The sequence below is a fragment of the Phyllobates terribilis genome, unplaced genomic scaffold (assembly GCF_046119375.1).
Source record: "Phyllobates terribilis strain yellow unplaced genomic scaffold, ASM4611937v1 Scaffold_36__1_contigs__length_13169755, whole genome shotgun sequence".
NCBI lineage: Eukaryota > Metazoa > Chordata > Amphibia > Anura > Dendrobatidae > Phyllobates > Phyllobates terribilis.
In genome coordinates, this window is record NW_027362796.1 from 3,187,221 (window position 1) to 3,211,154 (window position 23,934).

At 44.0% G+C, this 23,934-nt stretch overlaps 1 protein-coding gene across 1 annotated transcript in view; it reads right to left on the minus strand.

The window, feature by feature from the left end:
* LOC141182893 (uncharacterized) overlaps positions 1-21,602 on the minus strand; it is a 31,840-nt gene extending 10,238 nt beyond the window's left edge. Inside the window, exons 1-5 of the mRNA XM_073661009.1 lie at positions 21,534-21,602; positions 12,737-13,185; positions 12,529-12,652; positions 4,413-4,491; positions 4,022-4,166 (exon numbers count right to left, since the gene is read on the minus strand). Coding sequence (XP_073517110.1) covers positions 4,022-4,166; positions 4,413-4,491; positions 12,529-12,652; positions 12,737-12,991 — 603 coding nt within the window. The 5' untranslated portion in view covers positions 12,992-13,185; positions 21,534-21,602. The remainder of the gene's footprint in view (positions 1-4,021; positions 4,167-4,412; positions 4,492-12,528; positions 12,653-12,736; positions 13,186-21,533) is intronic.
* Between the last annotated feature and the right edge of the window lie 2,332 nt (positions 21,603-23,934).

A 23,934-nucleotide genomic window follows, 5' to 3' on the forward strand; every position in this document is an offset into this window, starting at 1 on the left:
CATCTACTAATAAAACCTATATATTTTAGGCCACAGACAACAAGAAGTTTCTTCCTTGGAGTCTGCAGCTGAACACGTTTCTCAAAGACTCATCTTCCATAAAGCTAATTCTCGTCTCATTTACTGACACTGGAATCGGCATTAGCAATACTGCAGGAGATATTTTCATGTGACATGAGAAATAACTACTTCATGAATAGGACGACATCTTCATCTTCTACTACGGCTCTAGAAACATATTTGGCTAGAGTGCTTCACTGACTACATCTCCACCGGTCGTCTATATGAATGTTTCCCGTCTTCCCCGGACTGTAATCTTCTATCACGTTAGATCTCATGTCTGATTCACACACAGAAGTTTGAGGCTTTCACACATGGTAAGGTTTTTAATATTATACAGAGTAGGACTATCCCGAAGGAGTTCACCTTGCCATGGTGGGATAGCTTTCATGCTATTTTTGATCCAAAACAGTGTTGCTAAGAACCCTATTTTATTTAAATGTACTTTGGCTTTTTATTTATTTATTTACAGCAGGGTTTATGATCATTTTTCTTTATAATTTTTTTCTGATTTATGGCCATAGTAAACATGCGCCTATGTGCTGCATGGATACCAACTTAAACCAAGCTTAAAATCTGTGTTTTTTCACGGGCACCATAGTGGCCCTGTGGGCTGCTGCTATGGATGATACACCCCTAACTATCCAACTATCATATGGTAAAAATCTCGTAGGTCCTGGATTCATTAGTATCTGCACCAAGAATGGGGCTAAGTGAGTATTTATTAAAGGGAATCCACTCCACCGACTACCCCATAGCTGATTAAAGGGAATCTGTCACTCGCTGGGACTTATCTAACCTCTAATATGGGCATACAGGTGATAGAAATGTGAATCTATGCTTACCTGTATGCCTCATATTAGAGGTCTGTTTGCTGTGAAAAGGCTTTTTATTCAGTGAAGATTCCGATGCTTGCGGGCAGGTGGACAGGAAGAAATGCCCTGTGACGTGCAGTCACCATGTCCAGGTCCCGCGCACTTCACTTTTTACGGAAGGCGCAGTTGTACTGTGTATTATGCAGTCATATGCAGGGATCTTGTGCACTGGCGAATCACGGCAACTTCCCGGCGCCTGGGCTCAAGATCCCTTCAGTACTATAACTGCATAGTACACAGTACAAGTTCATCACTACCGTAAAAAGCACGCAGTCGCGGGATCTGGACATGGTGACTGCACGTCACAGGGCACTGTGACGTGCAGGGGAGGTGGGAAATATTTTAATTAACACAGTAGGTGGGGATTTCTTCCCTTCCCCCAGCCAGCAAGCATTGGAATCTTCACTGAATAATAAAAAGCCATTTCACAGCAAACAGACCTCTAATATGAGGCATAGATATATAGATTTACATTTATATCACCTGCATGCCAATATTAGAGGTCAGATAAGTCCCAGGGGGCGATAGATTCCCTTTAATCAGCCGTGGGGTAATCATAAAACCAGATATGTATCAAGGCATTGTAAGGGGGCTAATGGTTGCGTAGTCAATGGGAGGCATGTGTCACAGAGATGGCTGGTCTCTGTGATGTAACCCGGATTGTTTCTCTAGGGCACATAAGCACTAAGAGGATTGTTTGGTGCACCTGGGAGCCGGGTTACGGGTAGCTAGGAGAGAATGGGCAGGTCCAGCTACCCACATACCGCTCCTCTGGGTGTGGTTAACAGCCTATAAAATGAAGGCTGTTGTTTGGCACATGGTCTGTGTGTTTGGAGGGAGAAGGCCTCCTGTGTATGTTTGTCTTCAGACCAAACCAGGACACTGGACACTACCCCAGCTTGTGTGCCACACAGGCCTGACTGAGCAGAGACCTGCTAAGGACATTTACTTTGTTTGCCTGATCTAAAGGCTATTTGCTTTTCTGTTTGGCTTCTGGGTTTATGAAGCAATAAACCCACATGATACTTTTCAAGGAATATGCCTCATGTTATCCTCCCGTCGCATCCAAGTGAGTAAACCCCCTACAATATCTATAAAGGAAAGGGTATGATACTCAGAGAATGTTTCAATAATCCACCTCAAAGCATTTCCCCAACAGGTTCATCAGGAGGCTTGATACAGGGATGATAATTCATGATGTTCAGCATAGTGTGCCTAATAGCCAGGTGCCCATGTATAAATATCCCAATTCATCCAAAACCCCTCCCAGACTAGGAGACCCATTCCCATTCCTAGAGGTGAATTGTCACAGGATATACAGAATGGAGTCTTTCTACAATAATGTACTGCACCTACGCTACTTCTCATGAGCTAGAGGTTCGATAATGTCCATCCCCTAGTGTGCATGTCCAGAAGTGACGTGCTTTACACTGAAACGCCAGATAAACTGATTGCCGCCGCGCCACTCGTACCTGTGACTGCGCATGCCCGTAGTTATCATTCCACACTGGAGCGCATCTAGGATCATTGTCACATGCCCAGATGTCTACGTTCCATGCCGGAGTGCATATGGTATTGGATTGCATTCCACCAAATGAAAAATCCTCTCTCTGAGATCAGCGTCATGGGAGACTAAAAACAAGTATTGCACATCCTCCCATCATGTAATAGGCATGTAGATCTACTTTATCAGTACAAAAAATATGGAATGGTGGCCCACAGTAAATTCCTAAATGGTCATATTTGACCCCTTTTGCATAATTAGAGATACACAAGGATCACCACACTTGCTAGTTACTTAATAGTATAAGTGGAAATAATTCTGATATAGAAGCTCAGATATCTCAATGAAGTACAACAATATGTGAACCTCATTCACAGGAAACTGGGTAGCAATGGTTAGAGTATAAAATCCAAAAATGTAATCCAGAATGGGGCTGTATTCATACAAAACAGGGATAGGAAATTTACTCATTGAGTCCCTTAGTTGTTTATGAATCAAGTCTGGAAATCCACTTACCGTATTTTTCGGACTATAAGACACACTTTTTCCCTCCAAAATTTTGCGTCTTATGTTGGAGGTGTGTGTATTTGTATATATATATATATATATATATATATATAGGGTGTGGGGGGAGTGGTACGCATGTGAATCCGCATGTATTCCGCATGTATTCCGCATGTATTCTGCAGGAAAAACGCATGTACAATCCGCATGCGTTTTTTCTGCCAGGGAGATGCAGAAATTTTCTGCTTCATTTCTGCATCGTGGGCACATAGCCTGAAAGATGTGTTCACTGTGGTGTCATATTGCAAACAAACGCTTACTAAGCTGTCAAAGCAGGTTACTGGTGTGCAAGCAGAAATTACTAATATTAAAGCTGCCATGCAGAAAGCCGATGTCCACACAGGAGAGGTGGAGGAAAGAGTGAGCACGGCGGAGGACACCATAATATCTGTGCAAGCTGCTCAAAAAAAGCAGGACAAGCTGTTAACTGATGTTATTGCTAAAAATGACGACTTGGAAAACAGGTCGAGACATAATAATGTCAGGATAGTGGGGGTCCCGGAAAAAGCAGAAGGATCAAACCGTACAGAATTTTTTAAGAATTGGCTGTTGGAAAAATTTGGAGCTGATAAACTGTCGAAGGTCTTTGTTGTAGAGCGAGCTCATAGAGTCCCACTGAGACCCCAGCCTCCAGAAACAGCCCCCCGAGCCATGCTTGCTTCTGTAATAAGACAGACGTGGTAAAGGGATTTCGGTATGGAATGGTTGAGGGGAAGACAGCGCTGTACGCAGATGATATTTTATTATTCTTACAGGACCCTCAGGCATCATTACATGGTGCAATAGCTATCATCACTAGATTTGGTCTGTTATCTGGGTTACAAATTAATTGGGATAAATCTCATATTATGGAAATAGATACTTTGGATGGCTTAGATGTTGAACATGTAGAACGTACACAACTTAGATTAGTACGAGAGTTTACATATCTTGGAATTACAATAACACTACCAGTAAAGGAGTACCTTCAGTTGAATGTATACCCAATAATTGGGAAATTAAAAGATAAAGCATCTACATGGAGCAAAATGCGCCTCTCGGTGGTGAGACGCACCATTCTTCTTAAAATGGTGATGATGCCAAAATTGCTATATGTTTTACATAACTCCCCTGTGTGGATCCCTCGGTCGGTGTTCCAGCATATTAATTCAATATTTAGGGATCTGGTTTGCAGTGGAGGAAAACCCAGAATTAAGCTGGAGACTCTCCAGAGGCCGAAAGAAGAGGGGGGTCTCGCCTTACCAAACCCATGGATATACTTTTTGGCAGCACAGTCCCAACATACTAGAGGGTGGGCGCTCAGGGCGGTGAAAGGGACTATTCTGGCGGTTTTGGAAGCTCATCTTAAAAAAAGTCCATTGGTGGTGGGCCTAGAGTCGGGATTTTTTGGGAAGAAAGGCAGGTCATACCCGACCTGTGGCCTAGTCCATAAACTGTGGACGAGGGTGAAGAGGATTAGAGGCATAGTGGGAATGTCTATGTATACTCCTATTTGGGATAACGAAAACTTAGGTGAATTTTATAAAATAGGAGAGCTGAGAGGATGGGTGGCAAGGGATATACAATACATTTACCAACTGATGGATAATCAAAACATCAAAACCTTAGAGATGCTGAAATTTCATTTATTAGACAGACACAGCTATCAGTATACACAGGTTAAGCATGCGTTTATTAAGCAAAAGAAAATTAGGAACCTGTCTGTTCAAAAAGATATTGTTATTGACTATATTTGTATGGGGGGGATGTACAGCGGGCGTCATATCTAAGGTGTATGCTGATCTGCTTCACACCTTTCTATTGAAATACCCTGTTTTGGCGAGGGAAAGGTGGGAAGCTTATGTTGGTGCCATTGAAGATGACAGGTGGGAATCCATTTTGGAATATATCCCTAGGTTGTCTCTAAATGAACCTGCCAGAATGTCCCAACTACTTCTTGTACATAGAGCATATAGATCACCCGATTTTTTGTTCAGGATAGGGGTACGGGAGAATTCGGAATACCCGAGATGTGGGTCAGAAACTGCTGATATACTACATGTTATGTGGAGCTGCCCAAAGCTTGCAAGCTATTGGTCTGAAGTAGTTGGCCTAATTGAAGGGTGTTATCACTGTATAATTCCTAGACATCCAGTGGTTTGCTTGCTGGGATATGTAGAGGAACTTGTGGGGAATGAGGTCGCAAAATTGGCAATTGCCAGACTCTTATATGCAGCTAGGAAAGTAATAGCTAGATATTGGATGCGAATGGAACCTCCCTCTAGACAGGATTACATAAGGCAGGTGGATTATGTGGTACGGATGGAGGAAAAAATTTATTTAAAAAGGAAAAACGCCAAACTCAGTGACAATTTATGGGCACCATGGAAGGTGTGTTAATGTTAATGCTTTTGCAGGAAAGAATCCGATGATTAAATTACATTCTAAATTACATTGTAATGATTATAAGACATTGGAAAATATTTTATATAATGATAAAGGTTTGTTGTAGTCCGTAAAAGGGGAGGGGGGGTGGGTGAGGGGTTCTTTTCGATAATAAGAAAATGGGAAATTATTGTATTGAAGATGTATTTTGTTATTCTATCTTTGAATGAATAAAAATTTATCTGACCAAAAAAAAAACAAGTGATTTTCTAATTTGTCAGTACATTCTACGTACGCTGTCATTTGGCTTTGTAGTTTACAGATCTGGGCAGGTAACGTCTCCTAATCCCAGGGGGTAGGTGGATCCTCCAGGTTGTAAGTTCTATAGAAAAGGGCTTTCACAATTTCCCAAAGTAAATTGAACATTTTCGGACGGAGGAGAATGTTGTGGTCTAGCGGTAAAATGGTGATCACACGATTGTGATACGGCCAGACTATACCACTGATAAAGCAGCCACAGTCGGTGACTGAGAAGAATCTGTGACTTCTCTGCATTTAGTGGTCACTACTCACCTGGGTAGTCATATGTAGGAATCTCCTCTTTACACCGCTCATCACCCCTCACATATGTCTCTGTAGTATTAACCCCTTTGCAACCCATGCTGTATTAGTACGCACAAATTGCATCCCCCCGTTCAGTGAGGGCTGCTGCACTGAGCCCGCACTGAACCGAGCACATGTCAGCTGATTCTTACAGCTGACATGTGCCCACAACAGCCGCGGGTGGAATCGCGATCCACCCGCGGCTGTTAACCCCTTAACAACATCTGACGTACTAATATGCGTCTGTGCCCTGGGACTTAAGACCCAGACCCGTATTAGTACATCATGGCGATCGCGCGCGCACACAGGCTGTGCGGAAGCGATCGCCGCCGGGTGTCAGCTGATTGTCACAGCTGACACCCGGTACTATGTGCAGGGAGCGGTCCTGCACCGCTCCCAGCACATTAACCCCCGCTATGCTGCGATCGAAATCGATCGCGGCATTGTGGGGGCAAGGGGAGGTGATCGGCGATACTCACCTCCTCTTCCGGCTTCCAGCGCAGTCTGCAAAGGCTTCCCGGGTGTTGCCATGACGACCCGATGTCGTCATGACAACATCCGGGTCACCAGAGAGCAGGAAGATTGCTTGGACATGCGCAGTGCATCTCCAAGCAATCTTCACACTGTGCACCGCTGACAGCCTACATGGCATAGGGATGGTGCTCCGTCCCTATGCCATGCAGGCGATCAGAAAAAAAAAGTGAAAGTCCCAGAGTGGGACAAAGTAATAAAGTGTATAAAGTGTGTGAAATTGGGAAAAAAAAAAAAAACATTTGCAAAAATATAAAAAAAAAATAAAAAAAATAATCCACCAAAAATAAAAATATAATGTACCCATCAATAAATATTATTATAAAAAAAAAAAAAAACAATAAAAGTACACATATTTGGTATCGCCGCGTCCGGAACAACCTGACCTATAAAACTGTCCCACTAGTTAACCCCTTCAGTGAACACGGTAAAAAAAAATAAAAAAAAACGAAGCAAAAAACAATGCTTTATCACCATACCGCCAAACAAAAAGTGGAATAACACGCGATCAAAAAGACGCATATAAATAAAAATGGTACCGCTGAAAACGTCATCTCATCCCGCAAAAAACAAGCCGCCATACAGCTCCATCAGCCGAAAATAAAAAAGTTATAGCTCTCAGAATAAAGCGATGCTAAAAAATATTTTTTTCTATAAAATAGCTTTTATTGTGTATAAGCGCCAAAACATAGAAAAATTATACAAATGTGGTACCGCTGTAAACGTACTGACCCGAAGAATAAGGCTGCCTTATCAATTTTACCACAAGAAGAACAGAATAAAAAAAAAAAAAAAAACAATTCCTGAATTGTTGGTTTTTGTTTATTCTGCCTCCCAAAAATCGGAATAGAAAGCGATCAAAAAATGTCACGTGCCTGAAAATGGTACCAATAACAACGTCAAGTCATCCCGCGAAAAACGAGCCGTCACATGACTGTCTGCCAAAATCTGGAAAAATTATAGCTCTCAAAATATGGCGATGCAAAAACTAGATTTTACAAAAAATGCGTCTTTTAGTGTGTGACAGCTGTCAGTCATAAAAACCCCATATGATTCTGGCATTGCTGTAATCACACCGACCCGAAGAATAAAGTCGTCTAATCACTTATACCGCACAAGGAACGGCGCCAAAAATAAACTCTTGGGTTAGGATTGGGCTAGGGCTGGGTTTGGGGCTAGGGTTGTGCTGGGGCTAGGGTTGTGCTAGGGCTAGGGTTGTGCTAGGGCTAGGGTTGCGCTATGGTTAGGGTTGTGCTAGGGTTAGGGCTGGGGTTGGGATTTTTTTCAAAAGTAAGGAAAAAAGATGACGATATGGCGACTAGTGTTAAGAGCAAGTGCTCGCTACTTGAGTTTGCATCGGGTGCTCTGGTATGCATTGAGTATCGTGGGTATTTTAGTGACATGCTCGAGTCTCTGCCCCATATGCTTCGCGGCCAAAAAACTTTACGGGGATTGCCTGCCATGCATGAGCGATCCCCGCATGTTTTTTTTTGGGTGTCTAATAACCGTGAAACATGCGGAGCAGGGACTCGAGCATGTCACTCGAGCACACGCTGTACATGGTGCATACCTGAGTACCCGATGCAAACTCAAGTAGTGAGCACTTGCGCTCAAGAATAATGACAACTTATTCAATATGATCACCTAGTGTAAACAAATTCTGTGCCGTACCTCTGGGTTCAAAATGTTCACTATACACCTTAATAAAATCCTTGAGGGGTATAGTTTCCAAAATGGGGACACTTGTGGGGGAGCTCCACTTTTTAGGCACATCACGGGCTCTCCAAACGCGACATGGTGTCCGCTAACAAATTGAATGGAAAATCGGCTCAAATTGTTAGCGGATGCCATGTTGCGTTTGGAGAGCCCCTGTGTGCCCAAACATTGGAGCTCCCCCACAAGTGACCCCATTTTGGAAACTAGACCCCCCAAGGCACCTATCTAGATGCATAGTGAGCACTTGGAACCCCCAGGTGCTTCACAAATTGATTTGTAAAAATGAAAAAGTGAAAAAAAAAAACACTTTTTCATTTTTATGAATCAATTTGTGAAGCACCTGGGGTTCCAAGTGCTCACTATGAATCTAGATAGGTGCCTTGGGGGGTCTAGTTTCCAAAATGGGGTCACTTGTGGGGGAGCTCCAATGTTTGGGCACACAGGGACTCTACAAATGCAACATGATATCCGCTAACAAATTGTCAGCGGACACCATGTTGCGTTTGGCGAGCCCCTGTGTGCCCAAACTTTGGAGCTCCCCCACAAGTGACCCCATTTTGGAAACTAGATCCCCCAAGGCACCTATCTAGATTCATAGTGAGCACTTGGACCCCAGGTGCTTCACAAATTGATTCATAAAAATGAAAAAGTGTTTTTTTTTTCACTTTTTCATTTTTACGAATCAATTTGTGAAGCACCTGGGGGTTCCAAGTGCTCACTATGCATCTAGAAAGGTGCCTTGGGGGGTCTAGTTTCCAAAATGGGGTCACTTGTGGGGGAGCTCCAAAGTTTGGGCACAGAGGGGCTCTCCAAATGCAACGTGGTGTCCGCTAACAATTTGAGCCGATTTTCCATTCAATTTGTTAGCGGATATCATGTTGCATTTGGAGAGTCCCTGTGTGCCCAAAAATTGGAGCTCCCCCACAAGTGACCCCATTTTGGAAACTAGACCCCCCAAGGCACCTATCTAGATGCATAGTGAGCACTTGGAACCCCCAGGTGCTTCACAAATTGATTCGTAAAAATGAAAAAGTGAAAAAAAAAACACTTTTTCATTTTTATGAATCAATTTGTGAAGCACCTGGGGTTCCAAGTGCTCACTATGAATCTAGATAGGTGCCTTGGGGGGTCTAGTTTCCAAAATGGGGTCACTTGTGGGGGAGCTCCAATGTTTGGGCACACAAGGACTCTCCAAATGCAACATGATATCCGCTAACAAATTGTCGGCTCAAATTGTTAGCGGACACCATGTTGCGTTTGGCGAGCCCCTGTGTGCCCAAACTTTGGAGCTCCCCCACAAGTGACCCCATTTTGGAAACTAGACCCCCCAAGGCACCTATCTAGATTCATAGTGAGCACTTGGAACCCCAGGTGCTTTACAAATTGATTCATAAAAATGAAAAAGTGTTTTTTTTTCACTTTTTCATTTTTACGAATCAATTTGTGAAGCACCTGGGGGTTCCAAGTGCTCACTATGCATCTAGAAAGGTGCCTTGGGGGGTCTAGTTTCCAAAATGGGGTCACTTGTGGCGGAGCTCCAAAGTTTGGGCACAGAGGGGCTCTCCAAACGCAATGTGGTGTCCGCTAACAATTTGAGCCGATTTTCCATTCAATTTGCTAGCGGATATCATGTTGCATTTGGAGAGTCCCTGTGTGCCCAAACATTGGAGCTCTCCCACAAGTGACCCCATTTTGGAAACTAGACCCCCCAAGGCACCTATCTAGATGCATAGTGAGCACTTGGAACCCCAGGTGCTTCACAAATTGATTCATAAAAATGAAAAAGTGTTTTTTTTTTCACTTTTTCATTTTTACATTTTTACGAATCAAATTGTGAAGCACCTGGGCGTTTCAAGTGCTCACTATGCATCTAGAAAGGTGCCTTGGGGGGTCTAGTTTCCAAAATGGGGTCACTTGTGGGGGAGCTCCAAAGTTTGGGCACACATGGGCTCTCCAAACACAACATGGCGTCCGCTAATTATTCAAGCAAATTTTACAATCAAAAGTCAAATGGCGCTCCTTCCCTTCCGAGCCCTGCCGTGCGCCCAGTGTTTTTCCCCCAAATATTGGGTATCTGCGTGCCCAGGGGAAATTGCACAACAAATTTTGGGGTCCATTTTTTCTTGTTACCCCTGTGAAAATAAAAAAAATTGGGTCTAAAGTAACGTTTTTGTGAAAAAAGTTAAATGTTCATTTTTTTCTTCCACATTCAAAAAATTCCTGTGAAGCACCTGAAGGGTTAATAAAGTTCTTGAATGTGGTTTTGAGCACCTTGAGGGGTGTAGTTTTTAGAATGGCATCACTTTTTGGTATTTTCTGTCATAAAGACCTCTCAAAGTGACTTCAAATGTGATGTGGTCCCTAAAAAAATGGTTTTGTAAATTTTGTTGGAAAAATGAGAAATCGCTGGTCAACTTTTAACCCTTATAGCTCCCTAACAAAAAAAATTTTGGTTCCAAAATTGTGCTGATGTAAAGTAGACATGTGGGAAATGTTATTTATTAACTCTTTTGTGTGACATATCGCTCTGATTTCAGGGCTTAAAAATTCAAATTTTGAAAATTGCAAAATTTTCAAAATTTTCGCCAAATTTCCATTTTTTTCACAAATAAACGCAAGTGATATCGAAGAAATTTTTCCACAATCATGAAGTACAATATGTCACGAAAAAACAATCTCAGAATCTGGGGGATCCGTTGAAGCGTTGCAGAGTAATTACCTCATAAAGTGACAGTGGTCAGAATTGTAAAAATTGGCCTGGTCATTAACGTGCAAACCACCCTCGGGGCTTAAGGGGTTAACATGTTAAATGCCGCTGTCAAATGCCGCTGTCGGAGATTAACGCGCGCTTCCGGGAAGTTCGTCCTAAGCCCCGCCCATCGGCGACCCCGTCACGTGATCGCGGGTCACCGATGGGTGGGCATGACAACCCAGGGTCTGCAGCAGACGTCTGTGGTTGTCATGAGCTGGTCGCTATGAGCGCCACCTAGTGGTCGGCGCTCATAACACAGGACCAATTCTGCTATATGCAGGGGATTTCTTGATCCCTGTATGTAGCAGAGGCGATCGGATAGTTGCTGCTTCTAGTCTCCTATGGAGACTATTGAAGCAAGCAAAAAGTGAAAAAAAAAAAAAGTTTTTAAAAATATAAAAAAAATTTAAAAAATATAAAAGTTTAAATCACCCCCCTTTCGCCCCATTCAAAATAAAATATTAAAAAAAAACCTACATAGACATATTTGGTATCGCCGGGTTCAGAATCGCCCGATCTATCAATATAAGAAAAGAATTAATCCGATCGGTAAACGGCGTAACGAGAAAAAAATTTGAAATGCCAGAATTACGTTTTTTTGGTCGCCGCAACATTGCAATAAAATGCAATAACGGGCGATCAAAACATCGGATCTACCCCAAAATGTTATCAATAAAAACATCAGCCCGGCGCGCAAAAAATAAGCCCTCACCCAGCCCCAGATCCCGAAAAATGGAGACGCTACAGGTCTTAGAATATGGCGCTATTTTTTTTTTTTACCAAATTTTGGAATTTTTTTTCACCACTTAAATATAAAAGAACCTATACATCTTTGGTGTCTATGAACTCATAATGACCTGTAGAATAAGAAGGGCAGGTCAGTTTTAGCATTCAGTGAACGTGGTAAAAAAAAATAAATAAAAAACAACTGTGGTATTGCACTTTTTTTGCAATTTTACCGCACTTGGAATTTTTTTCCCATTTTCCCGTACATGATATGGTAAAACTAGTAACGGCGTTGAAAAGTACAACTCGTCCCGCAAAAAATAAGCCCTCACATGGCCATATTGACCAAAAAATAAAAACGCTATGGCTCTGGGAACAAGGGGAGCAAAAAACGAAAAAGCAAAAACAGAAAATGCTCTGGTCCTTAAGGGGTTAATATGGGTCAGATCTTCACCCTGAAACAAATATTGTAACAGTCACAGACAGATGGAGAAATCACATCTATGATCAGCTCTAATCCTGCCATCTCCACCGTTCTCATTACACAAATATAAAACATATAATACTGGTGGATAAAACAAGACTGAGCACAAGACCTTCACAGCCGTCTACACATCATAGGGGGGATCTCATGACACCTTCTATCCATCTACCTGATGATCCTGAGGAACATTGGGATCTTCTTGTTTACAGTCCTGTGGAAGAAGAGGAAGGGGACATCTCTCTGGTGTTGTCCTCTTACTGGATAGATCTGGAGGAAACACATAAGGGACTGAATTCATTCTTTACATACAGATAATTATAGGCTGTGTGTATTTAGTTCTGTCTATTACCTGGTGATGTGAGGGGCTGGGGAACCTCCATCATGACGTCCTTGTACAGATCTTTGTGTCCTTCTAAATACTCCCACTCCCCCATGGAGAAATAGACAGCGACATCCTGACACCTTATAGGAACCTGACACATCCAATGATACCATCATTTCCCCCAATCACTTCATAGCATTACTGTATAATGTCCCATGATTCCCAGCAGTGTCACCTCTCCAGTCAGCAGCTCAATCATCTTGTAGATGAGTTCTAGGATCTTCTGGTCATTGATGTCCTCATGTATCAGGTGGTGAGGTGGAGGCCTCGTGATTGGGCTCAGGGGTCTTCCCCATTCCTCAGACACAGGGTCCTGACAGCGCTCACTAGAGGTCTTCTTCACTACTGTGTAATCCTGGTTATGGAGAGACACATTAATAAATCTCATTACAGACATTTCCAGAGTCCTCACCTCTCCAGTTCTGTCCATCCATTATTCCCATAGATAAGAATGATGTAATGTGAAGCCATCAGAATCTCTCACCTCTCCAGTAAGCCGGAAGAGGATCTCTAGGGTGAGGTGTAATATCCTCTCCACCATCTTGTCCATCATTTTCCTGGATAAATCAGGAAAATGTTCTTATATAGACGACTTTCACTGAGAGGATCCGGTATTTTAGAGATCTGAATGAGAAAAAGATAAGCTGATGGATAAGACCATTTTTCTGCAAACGATGATGCGGAATCCAAAATGTACCACGAGTACCCTTCATCCCTTAATCTGGTGTTCAGGTCTATTGCCTGTATATTAAAATCTGTGACATTCGAGCAGTACCTTCTCAACCGTAATATTTGGTCCCTGGGTTTTCCTCTTTTTGTGGGGATGGGGGTGGTGGTTATCCCACTTCAATAGTTTATTAGTGCTTGAAGGTTTATGGTAGATGAGTGTCCCTATGGTCCCATTACAATCCTTCTTGATCAGTACATACAGGAAAGGCAACTGGTAATAATTGGTGTTGGTCTGCTCCTTTAAACAAAATGTACTTTTCAGGTTATCCCCCCAGTACCCTCACTTTTCTTCCCTTCTTTTGAGGTCCACACAGTCAGACTCTACCGGCCCTTCTCCCTGCCAGTGGCGGTTGTGTATTGCCCTCCGGGCCCCTCCCGTCAGTTTGTGGATCACTTTGCCACTTGGCTTCCAAACTTTCTATCCTATGACATCCCCACCCTCATCATGGGAGACTTTACCATCCTAATTGGCGATTCCCTCTCCTCATCTGCCGCTCATCTTTTATCGCTAACTTCCTCCTTCGGCCTTTCACAGCTTACTAATTCTCCTACACATGAAGATGGAAATACTCTTTGACCTGATCTTCGCCCGGCTCTGTTCAATACATGACATTACTAACTCTCCTCTTCCGCTCTCTGATCACAACCTTCTCTCATTCTCTGTCAAGAACTGTCACCCTGCGCAAGACACCCCCACTTTCCACACTTATAGAAATATACATGCCATTAACATCCAGAAATTTATGAAAACGTTGCAATGATCATTGGCCCCAATCTCCTCCCTCTCATGCCCTGACTCTGCACTGAAACATTATAACGAAACATTGCAATGCGCCCTGGATGAAGGCGCACCTCCTACACAGAGAACAACTCGGCACAGACGGCGACAACCCTGGAACACGCTGCAAACACATTTTTTCCAGTGGTGCTCCAGGTGTGCCGAACGGCTGTGGACAAAATCTTGTCTGGCCGAAGATTTCCTCCATTATAAATTTATGCTTAAAACCTATAACTCCGCCCTTCACCTCTCCCAACAAACCTACTTTAACAACCTCATCATCTCATGGTCCAATAATCCTAAACACCTGTTTGACACTTTTCACTCTCTCCTTAATCAATCCGCACAGGCCCCAACCACCGACCTCAGCACTGAAGATCTCGCCAATTATTTCAAAGAAAAAATTGACCATATCCGACAGGAAATTTTTTTCTCAATCCCCAAATGATATGCATGCTCCTCCCTCCCACATTGTATCTTGCTTATTTTCTGACTTCAAACCAGTCACGGAAGAAGAAGTGACAAGGCTCCTTGCTTCCTCTCGCTCTACCACCTGCACCAGTGACCCTATTCCTTCACATCTCCTTCAGTCCCTTTCTCAAGCTGCCACCACTCACCTAACTAATTTTCAAAATTTTAATTTTTATGCCCTTAAATCAGAGAGATATGTTACACAAAATAGTTAATAACTAAAATTTCCCACATGTCTACTTTACATCAGCGCAATTTTGGAACCAAATTTTTTTTTTGTTAGGAAGTTATAAGGGTTAAAAGTTGACCAGCGATTTCTCATTTTTCCAACAAAATTTACAAAACCATTTTTTTAGGGACCACCACATTTGAAGTGACTTTGAAGGGCCTTTATGACAGAAAATACCCAAGAGTGACACCATTCTAAAAACTGCACCCCTCATGGTGCTCAAAGCCACATTCAAGTAGTTTATTAACCCTTCAGGTTCTTCACAGGAATTTTTGGAATGTGGAAGAAAAAAATTAACATTTAACTTTTTTCACAAAAATGTTACTTTAGACACAATTTTTTTTGTTTTCGCAGGGGTAACAGGAAAAAATGGACCCCAAAATTTGTTGTGCAATTTACCCTGAGTACGCAGATACCCCATATGTGAGGAAAAAACACTGTTTGAGCGCACAGCAGGGCTCGGAAGAGAAGGAGCGCCATTTGACTTTTTGAATGTAAAATTTGCTTGAATAATTAGCGGACGCCATGTTAAGTTTGGAGAGCCCCTGATGTGCCTAAACAGTGGAAACCCCCCACAAGTGAACTCATTTTAGAAACTAGACCCCTTAGGGAACCTATCTAGATGTGTGGTGATCAACTTGAACACCCAGGTGCTTCACAGAAGTTTATAACATTGAACCGTAAAAATAAAATGTTCACATTTTTTCAGCAAAAATGTTTTTCAGCTCCCAATTTTGCATTTTCATAAGGGTAACAGGAGAAATTGCACTATGCAATTTGTTGTGCAATTTCTCCTGAGTAAGCCGATACCCCATATGTGCGAGAAAACCACTGTTTGGGCACGCGGCAGGATTCAGAAGGAGAGGAGCGCTATTTGACTTTTTGAATGTAAAATTTGCTTGAATAATTAGCGGACGCTATGTTGTGTTGGGAGAGCTCCTGATGTGCCTAAACAGTGGAAACCCCCCACAAGTGACACCATTTTGGAAACTAGACCCCTCAGGGAACTTATCTAGATGTGTGGTGAGCACCCTGAACCCCCAAGTGTTTTACAGAAGTTTATAACATGGAACCGTGAAAATAAAAAAATAAAACTTTTACCACAAAAATTATGCTTTAGCCCCAATTTTTCTTTTTCACAAGGGTAAGAGGGGAAAATGGATCCCAAAAACTGTTGTGCAATTTTTCCTGAGTACGCCAATACCCCATATGTGGAGAAAATACAGTGTTTGGGCACACGGCAGAGTTCAGAAGGGAAGGAGCACTGTGTGACTTTTTGAACACAAAATTGGCTGGAATCGAGAGCGGATGCCATGTCGCGTTTGGAGAGCCCCTGATGTGCCTACGTAGTGGAAACCCCCCCACAAGTGACCCCATTTTGGAAACTACACACCTCAAGGATTTTATCAAGGGGTATAGTGAACATTTTGAACCCAGAGGAACGACACAGAATTTGATAACATTAGGTCATCATATTCAATAAGTTGTCATTAGTCTTGAGTGCAAGTGCTCGCTATTTGAGTTTGCATCGGGTGCTCAGATATGCACCATGTATCACGGGTGCTCGAGTGACATGTTCTTGTCCCCGCCCCGCATGCTTCACGGTTATTAGACACCCAAAAAAAACCATGCGGGGATCGCTGGTGCATGGCAGGCAATCCCCGCAAGGTTTTTTTGGCTGTATAACAGCTGCAAAACATTTGGGGCGGATACTCGAGCATGTCACTTGAGCACCCGCTTTACTCAGTGCATACCCAAGCACCCGATGCAAACTCAAGTAGCGAGCACTTGCGTTCAACATTAGTCACCATATCGTAATTTTTTTTCTCTACTTCTGAAAAAATCCCAACCCCAACCCTAACCTTAGCCCAACCCTAACTCTAGCCTAACCCTAGCCCAACCCTAACCCTAGCCCAACCCCAACCCTAACCCTAGCACAACCCTAACCTTAAAGTTTATTTTTTACGCCGTTCCTCGTGCGGTATAAGTGATTAGACGACTTTATTCTTCAGGTCGGTGCAATTACAGTGATGCCAGATTCATATCGGGTTTTTATGACTGACAGCTGTCACACACTAAAAGACGGATTTTTTTGCAGACTAGTTTTTACATCGCCATATTTTGAGAGCTATAATTTTTCCATATTTTGTCCGACAGTCATGTGATGGCTTGTTTTTTGTGGGACAAGTTGACGTTTTTATTGGTACCATTTTTGGGCACGTGACATTTTTTGATCGCTTTCTATTCTGATTTTTAGAAGGCAGAATGAACAAAAACCAACAATTCAGGAATTGTTTTTTTGAGGGTTTTTTATGCCGTTCTGCGTGTAGTAAAACTGATAAGGTAGCTTTATTCTTTGGGTCAGTACGTTACAGCGGTACTACATTTATATATTTTTTTTATATTACACAATAAAAACTATTTTATAGAAAAAATAATTGTTTTTGCATCTCTTTATTCTGAGAACTATAACTTTTTTATTTTTCGGTTGTTGGAGCTGTATGGCGGCTTGTTTTTTGCGGGACAAGATGACGTTTTCAGCGATGCCATTTTTATTTACATTTGTCTTTTTGATCGCGTTTTATTCCATTTTTTGTTTGGCGGTATGATGATAAAGCATCGTTTTATGTTTCGTTTTTTATTTATTTTTTTATATCGTGTTCACTAAAGGGGTTAACTAGCAGGACAGTTTTATAAGTCAGGGAGTTCCGGATGCGGCGATACCAAATATGTGTACTTTTATTGTTTTTTGTTTTTTTTTCATAAGATTATTTATTTATGGGTACAATATATATATATATATTTTTTATTATTATTTTTCATTTTTTTATATATATATTTTTACAATTTTTTTTTTTTCCACTTTCTGACATTTTTATTACTTATTCACATTATCTCACTTATGGGACTTTCACTTTTTGCAGCCTGATTGGCTGCATGGCATAGAAAGCAGCAGCTCCATATGCCACGCAGCCTGTCAGCGCTGAACAGGGTGAAGTTACTTTGGTCGTGCACTGTGCATGACCAAAGCAACTTCTTGCCTCTTGGTGTCCCAGATGTTGTCTTGATGACATCGGGTTACCATGGCAACATCCAGGACCGGACTCAAGCCGCTGGACGCCGGCAGAGAAGGTAAGTATCGCGCTTACCTCCTCTTGCCACCGGAATGCTGCGATTGATTTAGATCGCTGCATTTCGGGGGTTAATGTGCCAGGAGCGGTGCAGGACCGCTCCCTGCACATACAGTAGCACTGGGTGTCAGCTGTAACAATCAGCTGACACCCGGCGGCGATCTCGCCCGTACCGCTTGTGTGCGGGCGAAATCGCCAGGGCGTATTAATACGTATCAGGCCTATAAGGCCCAGGGCACAGATACGTACTAATACGCCCTGGGTCATAAAGGGGTTAAACACTCCAGCATACATCCATTACTTAAAAAACCATCCCTTGACCAGAACTGTGCTGCTAACTACAGACCTGTTTCCAATCTTCCCTTTACCTCTAAACTCCTGGAACGACTGGTTCACTCCTGTCTAATCCGCCATCTCTCAGATAACTCCCTTCTTGACCCTTTACAATCTGGTTTCCGCTCTTTACATTATACTGAAACTGCACTCACTAAAATCTCTAATGATCTACTAACAGCCAAATCTGATGGTCGCTACTCCCTGCTGATTCTCCTGGATCTCTCTGCAGCTTTCGACATTGTGGATCTACCCCCCTGACCGCTCCTTAACTGTGTCTTTTGTTGGCTTCTCTTCTTCACCCCTTCCCCTTACTGTCGGGGTTCCTCAAGGATCAGTCCTAGAGGCCCTTCTTTTCTCCTTATACACAGCTCCTATTGGACAAACAATCAGCAGATTCGGTTTTCAGTACCATCTCTATGCTGATGACACCCAATTATACACCTCTTCTCCGGACATCACCCCTGCATTATTACAAAATACCAGTGATTGTCTTTCCTCTGTCTCTAACACTATGTCCTCCCTCTGTCTAAAATTGAATCTGTCAAAATCTAAACTACTCGTATTTCCACCCTCCACTAACCTACCTATGCCCGATATTGCCATCTCCGTTTGTGACTCCATCATTACTCGCGAGCAACATGCCCGCTGTCTTCGAGTCATACTTGATTCAGATCTTTCCTTCACTTCTCACATGAAATCACTCGCTCGCTCGTGTCATCTACACCTCAGAAACATCTCTAGAATCAGAAGTTTTCTTACCTTTGACTCGGTAAAAACTCTTACTGTAGTTCTTATTCATTGTAGTCTGGACTATTGCAACTCTTTACTTATCGATCTCCCTCTTTCTAAACTTTCCCCTCTCCAATCCGTCCTGAACGCAGCAGTCAGGGTCATATTCCTCACCAACCGACACAACGATGTGTCTTCCTGTGCCAGTCATTGCACTGATTGCCCATCCAATACAGAGTTCAATATAAACTTATTGCTCTTACCCACAAAGCTATCCACGATTCAGCACCGCCCTACATCTCCTCCCTCGTCTCAGTCTACCACCCGTGCCCTCCATTCTGCTAATGACTTAGAACTAAAATCCTCCGTAATCCGAACCTCTCACTCCCGTCTCCAAGATTTCTTGCATGCTGCACCAATTCTTTGGAATCTACTACCCAGGACAATTCGATTAATTCTCAATACCCACAGTTTTAAGCGTGCCATAAAACCCATTTCTTTAGACTGACCTATCACCTCAACACACTTATCTAACTGTCTCAGTTTGGCCCATATTAAAATTTTCTTCAAAATCATGCCCATACCATCCATGCACTGAATAGCCTCTGTCTGTACTGTACACATACTGGCTGGCTATCAGTTCATGTAGTGTTATGTACTTACCCTATTTAGTATATTAAGGCAGTATTATACAATATATGTACATTTTACCTTTTGTGTCTCCCCTATTTCCTTATAGGCTGTAAGCTTGCGAGCAGGGCCCTCACTCCTTTTAATATCTGAGTTATGCTTATTCTGTAAAGTCTGTATTGTCTGTATAAGTCCCCCCTAAAATTGTAAAGTGCTGTGGAGTATGTTGGCACTATAAAAATAAAAATTATTATTATAATTAAATTCAGATGTAAATCTAAGGCCCACTCTATTGATGTTGAGTTCCCCGACAAATGAAAAAGATTGTTCACTCGTCCCTGACCAGGTGATAAAAATGTAGTCAATATATTTGTACCATACCCCCACCTGATTAAGACGGCTTAGACCGTCGAAACACGTTGTGGCAGTGGTATTGGAGGAAGAATAAAGGTCAGTTATCATCTATTAAATTGTCCAGTATTCCTTTGGCGCTCCCTGAGACCGCTGCACCATTATTTACATAAGAAATATCTCCATATGGAGCCAAAGCGGCAGGAGCAGCCCGGCATATTTGGATGTTTGAGGACCTGCGGTTATCCAGCCACCGGGATAAACAACTGAGGACCTGCGGTGACGTGGCATCTGGTCCGGCAGGATCGTGTGACCATCCGAGGAGCACGGAGTTGCGATGCAAATACCGATAGGACGGTACTACAAATAGAGAGAGGTGACCCGGAGCCTCATTAATCACACGCTTAATCTTGGCTGTGTAGACGTACACAACCATCACAGGTGAGTGCACTGGCACTTTTTAATTTATATAAATAGCCCTGTGAGTCTACACATGAGCCCTTTCCTTTTTCTTTTTGCATACCCCAATATATGGATCACATCACTTATGATCATCCCTGAATATTGAGGATTCCTCCCACCAGTCCAGGGATAAGTTAGCATATAAGGGGGCACAGGGGCTCCCCAACGCAGTACCCCTAAGCTGGTGGAAGTACTTACTGTCAAAAAGAAAGAAGTTATGAGTAAGAGTGAATTTTAGAAGATCCTCCATGAAGTCATTATGTCTGCTACACTCTATTGATCTCAATTTCAAGAAATGTCTTACTCCTCTGATACCATCCTCATGTGGTATATTACTGTACAAAGCCTCGATATCTAGTAAGGCGTGCTCCCCTACATGCATGTATACATGCTCGAGAGTCTACATGTAGGGGAGCAGGCAGAGGGAATACCAACTCCAGAGGGATTATTCCAACTGCAGGACCTCAGGCGGTACTGGGGGAACATTATACTGTGGGGGGCATCATACATACTGCATAAGGGACATAATGGGGACTTTACACTGTGTGGGGCATCATACATCCTGCATAAGGGGCATAACGGGGGCATTAAACTGTGGGGGCATCATACATACTGCATAAGGGGCATAATGGGGCCATTACACTGTGTGGGGGGCATCATACATCTTGCATAAGGGGCAAAATGGGGGCATTACACATCCTGTATAAGGGGCATAATGGGGGCATTACACTGCGTGGGGGCATCATACATACTGCATAAGGGGCATAATGGGGGCATTACACTGTGTGGGGGGCATCATACATCCTGCATAAGGGGCATAATGGGGGCATTACACATCCTGTATAAGGGGCATAATGGGGGCATTACACTGTGTGGGGGCATCATACATACTGCATAAGGGGCATAATGGGGGCATTACACTACGTGGGGCCAGTAAAGGGGTCCTGTACTATGAGAACAATACGTTTCCTCCCTTCCTGTCTCCATAGTTGGGTCGTATGTATCTATTCCAGGAAACAGAACAAAAACCTTATGATTATTATAAAGGGGGAACAGAAGACCCCAAAGGAGTCTCCATGCTGAAGGGTTTAATGTCCCCTGCCGCAGTAATGGGGTCTCCACATACCTCCACCTGCAGAGCCGCCACCACATATATGGCTGCTCTGTGCGCACAGGACCTGTGATGAGGTCACAGGAGGGGAGGAGTCAGGGGTCACATGATCAGGGGCCTCAGTGGATGCAGGACTCTGCTGTGCTGGTTGTCATGGTGCTGGGTGAGGTGAAGTTTATGTGTGGGGTCAGGAGACGATGCTGAAGTTGGTTTCTTATTCGGGGCTGAAGTTGGTTTCTTATTCGGGGCTGAAGTTGGTTTCTTATTCGGCAATTTCATTTTTGCTGTTTTTTACAGGTTTAATTGCAAAAAATAGATAAATAAATGAAAAAATATATTGCAGCGAGGTGCCCTGATGTGAAAACGCTTAAAAGCAGCTACAAATGTCATAAAACTGGCACAAAAATGGGCATCAAAGTGGGCACTGAAGGGCGTTACTGAAAGGGTTAAATGACTTTGGGCCACTGATCTCACATCAACATTACATACATAGTGATGGCCCACATCAAATTCAGGTCACTCCAGCCTGGCCCAAATGGGTTCTGGGCATCAAAATGGCCATCAAAACGGGCATATAGCCTCTTTTCACAGATTTCAATAAGTAACTGGTGTTTTTAGGGGTTAAATGACTTTGGGCCACTAATCTCACACCATCACTACATACATAGTGATGGCCCACATCAAATTCAGTTCCTTCCAGCCTGGCCCAAATGGGTTCTGGGCATCGAAATGGGCATCAGAGCTGGCAATTTGCCACTTTTCGCAGATTTGAATAAGTAACTGGTGTTTTTCATTAGTTAAATGACTTTGGGCCACTGATCTCATACTAGTATTTCATACATAGTGATGGCCCACATCAAAATCAGGCCACTCCAGCCTGGCCCAAATGGACTCTGGGCATTAAAATGGTCGTCAAAGCGGGCAAATAGCCACTGTTTGTAGCATCGGCGTCTCTGCCCCGTACTAGGCAGAGACGTCGTTCCTCTCACCTCCCCGCTCCTGGCGCGGCGTCCTCCAGTGCTTCTCTCCCCGCTGCTTCCGGCACGCGCTCCTTCCCGGCCACGGTGCTTAGGGCGCGCGCGCGCTCCCCCCTCTTAAAGGGGCCGCGCGCGCCATCCTAAGGAGTCCCCGGCCAATGGCCGGAGGACTTCACCATATATAAGGCACCTCCTCCAAAATGGAGGTGCCCGAGCAATGTTGTTGCACTGTTCACTACTCTGCTTCAGCCCTCAGGTCCCGTTGCCAGTTACCTGCCAGTTTGCTGTCTGATTCCAGCCTGTTATCCGCTTACCTGCTTGCTAGCCTGAGGTCCGACGGTCTGCCTTCCAACACCTGTCAGTCTGTCTATGGACCAGCTTGCCCGCTCACCTGGGAGCGTCCTCCTGCTACCTGCTTGCTAGCCTACCTGGAGGCTCTGCCGTCACGTGCTGTGACCACCTGCCTGTCCAGTGACTCTCGCCTGCTCACCTGGGAGCGCTCATCTGTTATCCGCCTGTTAGCCTACCTGGAGGCTCTGCCGTCACGTGCTGTGACCACCTGCCAGTCCAGAGACTCTCGCCTGCTCACCTGGGGGCACTCATCTGCCATCTGCCTGCTAGCCTACCTGGAGGCTCAGTCGTCACAGGTCGTACCTGCCCGCTTGCCCAGAGACTGCCCCGGTCACTTGCCGTGACCTCCTGCCCGTTCACCCAGAGACTGTCCCGGTCACCTGCTGTGACTACCTGCCCGTCTTCCCTGGGAGCCACCCGCTTCCTTACAAGGACTGCCCCCTTGTATAGTTGCTCAGAGGTTCCACCTCCCAGACCCGTTACAGTTTGCTCGGGCCATGGAACCCGGTGGTCCCCAGATCTCCGATCTGCACCAGGAAGTCTTACGTCTGAAAACTCAGCAGGAGCTGGTACTGTCCTATCTACGGTCCGTTAACTCTCGTCTAGGCGCATTGTGTGACTCGTCTTTGTCTACCTCTGGTCCAGCCGTGCCCATTCCTGCGGTACCGCAATCCAGTCCCCTCATGGTACCCGACTATGGACCTCGGCTTCTGGCACCTCCACGCTTTGCCGGCGAACTCACCTTAGTTCGGGGTTTCATAAACCAGTGCACCCTGCACTTTGAGCTATTGGCATACCAGTTCATCTCCGACCGGGCCAAGGTGGCCTTCATCATGTCCCATCTCACTGGGGAGGCACTGGCATGGCTAAATCCCCTGTGGGAGAGAGGGGATCCCCTGGTGTCCGACCTGCCGTCTTTCCTCGCTGCTTTCCGGAAAGTCTTCGATGAACCTGGACGGAAAACCTCTTCTGCCTCCTCCCTGCTACGTCTCCGCCAAGGGAGTCTCACCGTGGCCCAATATGCCATATGGTTCCGCACCCTCGCTTCTGAGCTTTCCTGGGAAAATGAGGCTCTGGTGTCCGTCTTC